The sequence below is a fragment of the Argentina silus genome, assembly GCF_951799395.1.
Source record: "Argentina silus genome assembly, chromosome: 2".
Classification (NCBI taxonomy): domain Eukaryota; kingdom Metazoa; phylum Chordata; class Actinopteri; order Argentiniformes; family Argentinidae; genus Argentina; species Argentina silus.
The window spans coordinates 9,351,454-9,364,782 of record NC_139656.1 but is presented as its reverse complement, the minus strand read 5'-3'; the positions used below and the strand labels follow the sequence as shown (position 1 = coordinate 9,364,782).

Here is a 13,329-nt window from a genome sequence, read left to right as displayed (position 1 = left end):
TCCAGCAAACATCTCCCTATGAGTACCACGTCACAGCACTTGGTATACAGCACTAAAAAAAATAAACAGCAGACATGACCCGCCATCCTCATGCCTTATTTGACAAGACATTTTGGTTTATTCGCTGTATTAGAGTACTAAGGAGTTACCAAACTGTGCAATAAATTCAGGTCAATTAAAATGTATTAAATACATTGAGAAAGGGGTTAGGGGTAGGTGCTGAGGTGAAAATCTACAGATGTAAAACTCCATCACTGATTACAATATTATCTGAAGAGGAAATCAAACTGATTTTCACCCCCTAGCAACAGTGAAACACTGTTGCCTGCGTTGGAGCAGGGAGTGCTGAAAAGCTTGTTTAAGGGAATCTGTGCTCATATATCTTTCATGAGTTTAAGTAGAGGGCCAGCTACATTTCATGGGTGCACTTGTAAACAAGCGCCAGAGAAACTTAAAAAGGGCAGAAATTTTAACTTCATTGCCCAAGGGGAAAAGAACCCCCACCCCTCCTGAAGGGAGCTTGACCTTATTCTTCAATCCCTCCCTATCCCCCACCCCATCTAGAAGGAAACATTTCTCATTCCCCAATCCCCCCTTTACCCCCCACTTGCACTCACGCTGCTATCAAATGCCTTAGCCCCTCTGGACACTGTGAGCAAGCCTCCAAACCGATTTCACATTCAGCTAAAAGAAAACAACCCTGAGCTGTCTGCTGAGTGGAGTGGCTTCCAGCAAAAAACACAATATGATGGAGCTACAAACTTATGAATCCGTCATTATATACTTCTCACAGAGAAGGATGCTGTACACTGGCCCATATTCATTCAAATGAGCAGAGGAAACAAGAACCCGAAGGAGAGACCGGCATCCATATACCAATTCAACCTGAAATGAGGACCATGAATTAAATCAGCGTGCTGGGAAACTGGGCTGGTATTATGTGCAGGAGCCCTTGTTCTAAATGTCTATTTATGAATAGGGATTTAACATGGACGCCCCAGCCATCTTGCCTCTGACATGGCGGTACAAAGGGTAAAAGGTCACAACAACTAGAAAGCCAGCCTGCTCAGTCCCTGACAACAACAACACCAGATTAAGAAAAAAAAACATGGGATTCATCCAAACCCATGCTGAAGATAGACAGATCACCACTGTGACTGATAACACATATGGTCCAAGGTTAGTGCGTAGGAGGAGAGGAGAGAGGGGCTCAAACCTATCAAACAAACAGCAAGGGGGACGAAGGCTAAATTTCCTCTGTAGCCAACTTACATTCCCTTTCTTTTATTTAAAAAAAAAAAAAGATAGCCCCTTCGTAAATTACAGGAAACCCCTACACCTACATTTACATAAACAGCCATCAAGATCACATCTGCCTTAGCCCCCTCTCACCCCCTCTTCCACTAACCCCCCCTCCTCAGTCTTTTCCTCTAGTGCCGAGAAGCAAACAGGCGTCTGGTTTGCATCAAGCATTCCTAACGACCTTATGTCTCTCATAGTACACCACAGCCAAGAGACCACAAATACTCTCAAGACCATCAGAAAAAAATGACATACAAACAGACAAAACCTATCATTACTGACAGACACAAGCATATAAACAAACACTGATATACAGACACAACAACAGCTAAAATATCAACTGCAACCTGAGCAGTGTGTGGAGCAATGAGAGGAGAGGGAGGGCCTGAGAGGAGGGGGGGTATAGCTCTGCCGAAGAGACAGAGAGAGCTGCCACTATCACAGGAAACGTTTCAATGGACTTCTGAACTACACCCGCTTCAATAAAAGGGTGCAACCTGTTTCCACTCAAACTGCGTGGAGTGTGTTACACACTCATGTTCCCACAGTCCTTAAAAAGGCCATTAGGAGCATTCTTGTGCGACAAAGACAGGAACAAAAGATGATCTGTCTCCATTTCTCTCGAGCAACAAATATCTGTATGTTGAATAGCGAGCACTTATGACATTCAACTAAATGAAACCACTTACTTCCAATACAGGCTGTTGAAAATGCCACTGTGGAAATATATACGCATTAGGCAATCTGCCTATTTTTCCAGTGGTGACAAGATTGATCAGAGTGAACATCTCTCCATATCAAAACCAGAATAGTGTCAGTTCAACAGCTTATAAATCAATGCCCCAGTCCTTAACTCCATGGCTCCTAATTCCAGGCCGTTAATTGGCTGTGGTGTGGGGGTTTGTGGTGGCCGGCTCACAGAGAGACTGGTTCAAAAACAGATTTATGGGCTCAGCTGATGGCTGCGACACTTTCATGTCCCCCTCCCATGTGGCGGGCCCAAATGAGCTGACCTTTAACAGAGCTCTTACACAGGGCCATAGCGGCTCCACAGAGGAAGCTCCCAAAACTCACACACATGCACACACACCAAACGACCACAGGCACTTCCACCAAGAACCAGTGCGTGTAAGATTTCTCCTAGAGCCTGGTGACAAGCAGGGATGCTGTGATACAGCTTTACACCTAGTACTCAGCCCACCTTACTCAGCCCCCCCCCCCCCCCCACACACACACAGGTTTCAGGGCCCATTCCGGTACTGTTTGTCCATGGTAAAGGGGAGATTTGAGAGGAGAGGGCAGCATTTTAGAGGTGGTCCCTCCAGCTACAGGTCTCTATGCACAAGTAATTAGAGCGGCAGTCGGTCATTAAACAGCAAGATTAATGTCTTGTGATCCACAGGGCTCCGGGGGATTCTTCCAGGCTAGGCAGAGCTTTTTCTCTCCCCCCCCCTCTCCTTCCCACTCTCCCCATCCGTGAGCAGAGAGAGCACCAGTGGTACTCCACAAAGTCTCCATTACTAATTAATGAATATTTCCTGAGCAGACCGAGAGCGCCCGCGCCCAGAGTAGGAGCTGCACGCATGGCCGCATCCCTGCGCTGCGCCAGCCCCAAGCCAGCCAATGGAGATCCATCAGAGAGTAGGGGGAAGGGGGGGGGGAAGAGGCTGGAGATTCGCCCTGGAAAATGGAACCCCAAGCACAGAAGGCATCAACACCCCCCTCCCTCTAAAAAGCCAACCACTAGCATTCTAGATTTATCCATTTATTAGCCTCAGCATTTAATGCTTGACACTGCCGAGACTAAAACTGAAGCACTTAGAATCCTTTGCCAAGGTTAATAGGGCATATCACTCACCAATTATCTTAGATACACATCAACAGCCCCATTGCAACCACAACATCCAAATGTAGTTCAAACCATCTCAGGCAACTGTGATCATGAGCTAAATAGGCCTACAACTTGATAATATAAATGCAACACCTGAGTGGGAAAACAACGTAATTCTTCCTTAGGTGTGGCCTGATAGCAATAATGGACTGGGCCTAATACTGTACCGTTTCATTTTCTTTCTTACTTTAAGATGAATGTTAACTGTGGGCATCATGTATGGTATCAATTACAGTATGTTGACAGGGCTGAAGAGCTCCAAAATGATGTAGCTGGTTCGCACTCAAAAAAGCCATTAAAGGTTTATTTTTTAGCAGTACTTACTGTTATTTGATTTAGGGACAGGTAGACGTTACGGCTTAAGCTTTCATCAGTGTCATCCATTGTTGAGGGGCAAAAAGAGCACATCTTTTGAGACAGTTGCACTTGTCAACACTTGGCCCTGAGGATAAATCCTCAGAGAGACACTCAAAGACTGGAGTAAAAGAGAAGCAGTGTGTACTCCAACTCATCCTCTCTAAACACTAGGCTTCCTGCAGGGCAATCACTCTCTCACAGACACAAACACACACAAACACCTTTTCCATTAAAACCAAAAGAATTCTGTGAATATTGCCATTTTTCTATTGCCATTTTTCTAATACACCATACACAGTAAAATAGGTCTGAATAAATTGCTCGAAATTTAAAGCCGACCACGGGTACAATCAAGATGTAGTCCTTTATATATTTTAGATTCTGTAGAAAGTGTTTGACAAAAACAATGGTATCTGCACTCAGCAGGCTGTGATTCAGTCAGAATGTTTAACTCTCCTCTCGCAGATCTGAGAGATCTGTCCTCCCTGGACACCTCATTCCTTTTGAAGGGCAGGCATCTTCTGAGAGATCTGTCCTCCCTGGACACCTCATTCCTTTTGAAGGGCAGGCATCTTCAGCAGGGGTGAGGGCAAGAAATAGATACTGAGTCAACCTGCATACAACAGCCCGCAAGTGTACTGAAATATGCCCTTTGGAACTGTGAACTGCCCAGAGGTGCATGCCGGGGCTTTTCTAACTCAACATTGATTTCAATAGAGAGAATAAGTAAAGAATGGACGGGCCTGACAATGCCCAAAGAAGTTGGCAATGCCAACAAGAACAGAATGCCAACTACAGCAGCGACTGCCACACGCAGCCCTACACAGACACTATTCACAAGAAAGCTGATAAATTGGGCATTTTTGCTTCCCAACACTGGTTGCAAAGACTCAAAACAAAAAGGTGTGGTTAATGAAACAGCAGAGATGGTCTTGCAAGTGCACTCTTATTTCCTCTTCTCTAGAGATCTGACCCAACACACGGTAATGAATGAATCTGTGTGCTGCTCAGTTCCGGTACCCCAGGGACCACAGTGGAGATGGCTTGCTGATAAGGGATCCTGGTCTCCAGATGACTCTCTTCCTTTCCATTTTAACCTTCCCATTGCAAACTGCACAGAGGATTGTATGTATGGTTCCATCATAATACTGGACACAAAAAAGGTTTTACATTCATACACAGAGCAAAAGTTTCAGAATTTCTTGAACTTTTGTTTCCAGTTTTACCTCACTGACAGCATTTCCACTTTCATCAGAAAGGGGGGGGAAGGGGGGGTAAAGGGGGGGGAAACACACTTGGAGCAATGATTGCAAAGCAGAGCCTGCAGCCTTGGCGTCACCTGCAGCAGTGTGGAACGGAGGAGTCAACAGGTAGGGCTGGTAAAGCCCAGGGGAGAGGCTGCCAGCAGAGACAACCCCACTGTGGCCTGACAGAGAGGGGGGGGGGGGGATGAACCGCAGAGCAATTACCCTCACAGACAGGCCTCCATTCCTAATTTCTATGCAAAAAAAGATCAATCGTTCTTTGGGGGGGGGGAAATGCCAGCATTTATCTCCAGTTTCGTGGATGCCCCTGGATAGGCTCCACCAGCTTTTGGGAAGGGGGAGAGGAGGAGCGGAGTGCATTTGCATGAGAATAAGAGCCTATGGTGTACCCAGTGGGAGGGGGGGCAAGCAGTTTAATTTAGCAATCGTGTTCATTTTCTTGGAATAATTTCTGTGCATGGCCAGAGGAAGATTAGAATTGGTTCTCTCAAGTGTTCGGTTAAGAACACTGGAGAACAGGGCCTAGCGGTCCTAGCGGTCTTCTCCTCTAACCCCCCTCCCAGTTACCCACCCCCACCTCGCTGCCCTCTCTCTACGCTCTCCTTGAATGGTGATTAAGTGTCAGGCGTAAAAAAAAATAAAAAAAATAAAGATTCCTCAAGCTTTCCCCTCTCCCTGTTTCTTTCTTCTGTCTGTTTGTCTGTCTCTTTCTCTCTCTCTGGAGAGAAGGGATTACTGGCACAGTGGTTTACAGAAATGGCACTTGCTCAAAATTAAAAGACTTTCACAGACCGCTAATCTAATGAGGGTGGAAGGGGAAAACATGCAGGCACCATTTCTGCAGCTGACTAGAAAGAAAAACACACATTTCCATGTTTACCACCATCGTTGCAATACAGACAAATGAAAACATGCTTAATATCAGAAAACAATGCTTCAATTTCCAAGCATGGTCCCACTGACTCTGGGCCGAGGAAAATCCAATCGCCCACATGCATGTGGGTAAATGAGCAGGGTGTTTAGCAGCTGACAATGGCTGTGACATTCCAGTTGAATGCCCGTGGATTGGCCAGTCCGACTGCCGCTACCGCCGCTAACCGTTGTCTGTAGTTTCACACCTCCACTGCCAGCATGCCCAGGAGAGTCTCCAATACAGCAGGCTGTCAATCATCACCCCGCCTGTCTGGGCCCATCCAGTGTGCATGTGCACACACACAAACACACACTATCTGCGCACAGGCAGATACACTCTGAGGGCCCGGAGAAACTGGTCGGTGTGATCCACAGGAGGAAACACAGGTTCACACCTCAGGCTGGTGAGGCAGGGTCACGACCACCGTGTTGTCAAGACTCCAGGCGCCCCAGCCTGATAAACAGAGAGGAGGGAAAGGTAGGGGGGGTTCTGTCTGACCTCAGATCAGTCCAGTGAGGCTGCTCTGCTCTGCTCTGCTCTGCTGGCAGGGACCAGTGCTGTGTGAGGTGGGTGTCCTCCAGCAGAGAGAGGAGCTTCCAAAACAGGAAACACACAGATTACACAACCACCAGCATTATCGTGCATGGGTAAATGGGATCATGAAAAATGTTTGGGTTTTTTTCTTACGTAAATACAATACCAATCCCAAAGAGTAGAACAGTGGACTTTTCAACAATATTTAAAATTTAAAAATGTCAAGAATAGGCTACGCCACCATGTGAGTAATTGCTAGAATGCACCGAGCAGTGTATAAACATGCACATCCCCAGTGCCACCCCCCCCACACACCAGCCCTGGCTCTGCAGGTTATTGCTGGGGCCCGTGAGGGCTGAATTGGCTGCCCTCACAGCCTTTAGCTTCCATTTCCAGCCCACTTCAGGCACAATGTGCCATAATGAAGGAAGGCCGTCGGACGGCTCAGACTCAGAAGTTCAATCTCACCGCCAGAGAGCATGAATAAAGATGGCCTCGGTCCATCCACCACTGCTGCTAGGAAGAAAAAACACGACAGAAGGGGGGGGGGGGCGGGTGGCGAGCAAGAGCGCCAGACCTCCATGATGCATTTGCCTTTCTGCATCGTTGCTCCTGCATATTCCATTTTTCACAAAAGTCATGGGAGGAGGGAGCTCGATTTCTCTTCCCTTCTTCTCTCTCCTTCTTTTTAAATGGGAAGATGCAATAGGCCTTCTTGTTCTGCCTCGCCGGCACAAAGTGCAGGGTGCTGCTTTATGTGCTGGAGGGCGGGAGTCGCTTAGATGCTGCGATCTCACACACACAGACACACAAATAACTCTGGTTGTCAGCTAGCACCAGACAGAGAGTTCACCTGCAGGTGTTTGGCTGTGCCAGCATGGTTTTGTCATTTAGCTAGGGGATGAGGGGAAAACCAAGGAGATCAGGTTACACCAACTTTAACACCTTCTAAGCTCTCACTTACAGGGAATGGATATCCTCTGAGCTTGCAGCATCAGCTTGACAATCAACCCGTGAACCATGTAATATTTCTCATTATACAACAACCAGGCTATCATGACAGGGTGTGCTCTGAGGTCTGCAGCGTTCAAGAGGCTCCTTTTCAAACAGACACATACAAGCCATACTTTTTCATTATCTTTGACAGTGATCACTCATTCAGCCATCTCTGTAACCTTGAGTGAACGTGTTAAAAAGGTGCACTGAAAGGAAAATAAATTCCACATTCATCATCTCCTTTTCTCGTAAGTGAAGCTAGGGCAATTGGATAAAATGAATCTGAAAAGATTTGAAACCCTTGGTCCAAGAAGGCCATGGTTTGGCTGCATTCTTCTCTCTTAATAAGCCAATGCCACCATGCAAATGAAAGATTTCTGTTTCAGGTTTAAATCAGCTACCTACCAAAACATTATCATTGGTTCATGACCAATAATATGTTGCTCTGTGTGTGTGTGTGTGTGTGTTCATTCATTGATTCATTGATTTATTCATTCCTCTCACCTGTAAGCTCATGGTGGATGAGCTCGGCGAAGTTGGGATCGTCCCCCCACCAAAAGAGCCAGAGCTCCCGGCGGCCCGGCCTCTGGCTGCGCCTCCAGACACTCAGCACATCTGCCTTCAGGCAGCGGCTGAAGCTGCACAGGATGGGGTCCTCCTCAGTCACCGGGAAGAGGATGGGCGCCGAGGTGGGGCCCTGCCACACGTACCGCTTCCATTTGATCCCTGTCAGGTCAGCCTGGAGGAGGAAAGGGAGAGATGGAGAAAGGGAAGGGGAAGAGAGAGTGTGTCAGCCACTGGTACAGGAGCCACTGTGAATAAACATCTGCTGAGCAGCATTTAAAGAGCAGGCATGAATCGTCTTTTATGAAGCGCCTTCTGAAGAACACTTATGACAAGGAAAGCCAAAAGCAGCCAGAAGAGGAAAAAGGGACAGACAGGTAGAAGGAGGAGAGAGATAAAGAGGAGGACTGAGAAGACAGCTAGAGAGTATTAGAGAGAGTGACTACATAGAGAGAGCGATGATGATAGAAGCTGAAAGAGAGATTTGAGAGAAAAGCTCAAACACATTTGTTTATTTTTGTTCGCATTGTGTGCACTTTAGCTTCAGGTGCTTTCAATTTCACCATGAACAACATGTTCGAAGCTAAAAAACAAAAAAAAACAACGTAATGCTTGTAAATGGGGTCTGACCACCTTAATCCTTTTTAATGATGAGTGCTTTGGGGAGTCTGCTTCATAAAAAAAAGCTGTCTTGCTTTTATGGAGAGAACAAAACACACAAAAAAATCTCATAGGCCATAAATCACTGGCACGGTTATTAAGTGTTAAACCAGGAACATTACGCTCCACTGCTACTGCTGCCGCTCATCAGCAGGACCAACAACCGGCGCTCTGTGCCCATGTCATCCACCCGACACACCACAAAAACCAACACTATCACCACCACAAAACACACAAGAGCCACACGCTTCATGAGCCTTATAAGGCTCCTCTAATGGAGATGGGTCTTCCATCACTCCTTGCAGCAGACATTTTAACTGATCTGTATGGACTGGTCTTGCTCATTTTTTCGAGCAGGTTATTTTGCACTGCTGGATGATTGCTCGAGTTGACAAACTGCTGTTTTGTAAAAGTAGCCAATTAGTCTTAAAATTCACAGGGTAAATTTAAATCAATTTCAATGCTTTGAGCATGAGCGAGCAATTTATTGTGGTTGTGGTAGCACAGTGGTCTTAGTCTTGCTGGGGATAAGCTGTGAGATTTGTGGTGGGGGGTAGTGTTAAGAATTGTCAAAACAGAGAGCTCTGTGGTGTCAACTGGAGCGAAGCTGGATCACAATAACAAGTTAGTTATCCACTCTACGTGTCAAGGCACACGCTGGCCAGTGAGAAAACACTGCTGAGCATTATATACAGAATAATACAATTTATCTTAATAAAACCTATTCTCATATATATTATCACATATGCTGATAATAAACAGGCAACAAAAACTATTGAGAGAATTTATAACAGTCATTGAGAGCAAAAATCCCGCTCAGTGGAACAATATATACAATTTAAGACCTCTAAATTCATTTATCTTTCAATGTTAAGTCTTAATATTGGCAAACACACAATAACTCTGAGCCACTTACATAACTGTCTTGTTACCATGCATTATCAAATTAATCAAGCTGCATGACATGGAATGTCTCAGATCAAGAAGCTTGCTCAGAGGCTTTCAACCACTATTCCACAATCACATGCCTAGCTTCATTCAAATCACAAACACATGAACGAGGCCTACGTGCCACAACTATTCTATTCCTTCCTTCTACTACGACTACTAGGATGACTACTTTCTCTGCAGCCTCTTTTATCATGCAGAGACAGTGGTGTAAGGAACTACCTGACACCTGCATCTTGCAAAAAGACATCTGTGCACACAACAAAATAGGAGGGTGGAAACTGTTGTATGAAACCAGATCATCTGAAAAAGAAACTGACTGTTTCTGAAATAGGCCAAGCTTGGACTGTAACATCAGCCTCTTCATTCTTGTATATAAAAATAGAGACAGCTCTTCGTCACACAACACACTTTCACCACAGTCACACACTGTCTCTCTGGCCTTTCTAACACTTAAGATAGATCCACATCAGGGTTCTCCCCCACGATTTTTGAACAGTGTGGCGCTGGACTGCATTAACAAAACCCGACTCGCGTTTATTCATGTCAAAATATGCAAACGATCAATTCACTGAGAAAAATCATTACGCTTTCTCTTTCACTTTCGTTTTTTAACAACGATGCCCTTGGAGATCAAAGGTAGTTTCTCTATCATCACTAAATATACAGTTTAATTTGCCTTGAAATGTTTACATAGTGGCACCGCCAAGTTCACAGTGTGGCGCAGCACCACTCTCACATTCTTTGGGGAGAACCCTGCACATCAACTCTCCCTGTCAGAGATCACATCGGTTATTTCAATACATAAATGACCTCTACAAATACAAAGTGGCAATCTTCAACAGGCCGATTGCTCCATCAAGGATTTGTGCCTTCTACGCTCAATCTGTCTTTTTAAAATACAGCCCATCAGTGACAGGCTGTATGAGTGGGAGTCAAACTATGGTGTTTGATGCTTTTGTGGTGCATGTTTCGATCTAATGCTTATTGCCTAGATATGTAGGAAACTGTGTATGCAAAGTGTCCAAGCAAAGGACAAGGAGGGGGGTCGTCAAGTTTCGCTTTTCAGATGGTGAGGCAAAATACAGCAGCTTTAGGGGAATCTGAGGGCAAAGCAATTTTACGGACATAGAAAGACTTGACTTAAAAATGTGTTTGGGTTTAGGGGTTATGACCTCCTTTCGTCAGCTACTCACTTTCCCTCTCACAGCTCTAGGCTTCAGGTCCCACTGAAAATGCTAAGTGCAAACAGCTGCTTTTCTGTCATTTTCTGAGCCTGAGACAAGCAACAGGTGAAGTTGCTCAAATCATCTCAGACACACACCCCACCACCAGCAGCTCTCTCACCCCTCCCGCTGCAACCAGGAGGAGCAGCAGCAACAGCACACATGAAACTAACAAGTGTCTGTTTGCATCCTCTACTCTGGAGAATGCAAATCCTATTGGCTTCATCCACCCTCCCTTTGCACAGCATTTGTCACTGCAGTGTTTGTGTTATAATCCTGGCATGGCCCAGAAGAGTGTGATGAGTACTGCAATTACAGAACTTAAAAACAAGGTTAAAAATTAGACTGCCAAGAAATAACACAGCAGTTGTGACTGTTGATTCAAATGGCAGCATGTGTCGGAAACTAAGCAATAAACAAAACCTACATATGTAAACCTACCATTCAGACATTTGCAAGCACAAGCCATTATAAAGACAAAACAAAATCAGCGTTAAGACTCCTGCGAACCGTTAAAAGTTATGGAAAAAGTACCAGGCTGTGTTCGCATTCTTTCAGCAGAAACCACAAAGTCTGTTCAGTGTGACTCATACAACATGCGTGCAGCAGTGTCATGATTAGCCTCAGTTTGCAGTAAAATGTCTCCCCGATTGACTCTAGCCTTTCTGGTTGGTTCTTCCAGCTGCATGACAAATGCTGAAGAATACATGGAATATTTTCTAATGCAAACTATATTAACACTTCAATGTTTATGATATCTTTCCATTCAATCTATCCCTCCTTCCTGGACATACATTTATAAACACTCCCATACAATATCCACTCACACAAGAACAATTGCAATGCTATTATTGAAACAAATGGTTGGTGGGAAGGGGGAAGAGGACAATCAAAAGTTATAGCTAATATAATTTAATTTCGATGCCACTGACTGACAACAGTATTAGCATGATGAGAACTTTAGACTGAATACATAACAGATTAAACACTTCTATAGAATGCGTTTATCTGTCAAATATGCGTTTAATATCTAGAGTAGCTACTCTTGTTTATATAACTCAGTTTGGGGCCCGTGTGTAGACTAGTGTAGCAAGCCCAGAGTGTAAACAACAAATGATTGACAAGCAAGCTGACAACTTCCGAGGACAAAATAAGTTATCTGCAAAACAAAAATAGAGGCCAAAAACTATCATTTACTAACGTAATTAAACTCGTAATAGCAACTTTAAACTACACAACTAAGAACATGATTGAACACTGGAGTTGACATACGAGAAACCAATGTTCGCGAGACTTTATATTCCATCAAATGCCAACAACAGTGTAGCGAGTCGTGCATGTCTGACTGTGCAAAATATAAACGACATGACGGGAGCTGTGCTAGCTAGATACTAGGTGCTATGTTTTTTAGGTCACGTAAACATGCTTCACAGTGCTATGGGATAAAAGGAATCTTGTTCAACCAAGAGACTCGAGTAAACAGCTAGACAAACAAATATTTGTAATGTTGCATGGTGGTAAATAATACACATGGTAAAGCCAGCTAACGTTAGCTGACTTAAACATGTTTATCACCACCACACCACGTAGCTAGTTGCACTTTTATTGCCTCAAAACTCTGGAAGCATTTAATAATATGAAACTGGACATCTATACGGGCAAACCCTATGCATGCAGCTGTTAGTAACAGATAACACCGTTCTTTTTCTTAGCTTACTAATCGTGCACAACTTCGCAGTATGCAAATAAATATGAATTGGTGAATGATGTTTGAATTGCACTGCTCGACAGGCCCTACGCCTGCTCTCCCTCTGCTGTGGCTAACGTTAGCAAGCTCTCTCAGCTAGTTAAAAATGGCTGCTTTTCCTTTAGTTTTAAATCTCTTACCAGACAGAATAGATTGGAATGGCAATCCTCCAAGCTGGCCCCGTTTGGTACAAAACAAGAACTCATCCTTTCACAGCGAGATCGAACATTCCATCATTTCAGTTCCCGGGAAATAAAGAACGATTTTCAAATGTATTTAGTGAGATGTATGTAAGCTAATCTACGAGAATTATTTTTAAAACAATCGGTTGGAGATTGTAATTCAACAACCTTTCGACTGCTCTTATCTGCCGAAAATATAGGCAGTTAAAATGTAGTCTTCACAACCTCTGTGTCGACCTCTCAAATACACATGAAGTAAAAATTTAAAGGGAGCGAAAAATGCTCTTAAAACAAAAAGAAAAGGAGAGCAAAGAAGCAACTCTCCCCCTCCCCCTTAGCTTAAAACGGTCTTTGCTAAAAACGTCCCTCTATTCCTCCATCACCTTCAAATTCGATCTAAAAATGAAATACATCCTTAAAAACCGATTGAAATTTGGCATATGCCTATATTTTTACGGTAATTTTAACCATTATTTCGGTCTCTGTTCCTGCTGGTTTCCATTTGAATTCATGGATTCCTTTCTTTAATGGCGGCCACAGGGACAACTCTGCCTCCCAAAGCCTATTGGCTCATTCGTGGTCATGAGGGGTGTAATAACACTGTAACTGATGGGTATTGCCGCTAGGCGAGAGCAAGTGGCGCTACTGAGCAACCAGATTTTGTTACTAATGATCAAACCTTTAAACTTGCCGACTTTCACAGTGCTCCACCTAGTGCATCCTCAAAGAAATGTAGGCTATCCA

General features: G+C 44.5%; 1 protein-coding gene across 1 annotated transcript in view; it reads right to left on the bottom strand.

Moving 5' to 3' along the window:
• The window catches only part of med13a (mediator complex subunit 13a), a 52,461-nt gene extending 39,369 nt beyond the window's left edge, over positions 1 to 13,092 (bottom strand). Inside the window, exons 1-2 of the mRNA XM_083697431.1 lie at positions 12,544 to 13,092; positions 7,763 to 7,997 (exon numbers count right to left, since the gene is read on the bottom strand). Of these exons, the coding sequence (XP_083553557.1) occupies positions 7,763 to 7,997; positions 12,544 to 12,609 (301 nt within the window). The 5' untranslated portion in view covers positions 12,610 to 13,092. The remainder of the gene's footprint in view (positions 1 to 7,762; positions 7,998 to 12,543) is intronic.
• Between the last annotated feature and the right edge of the window lie 237 nt (positions 13,093 to 13,329).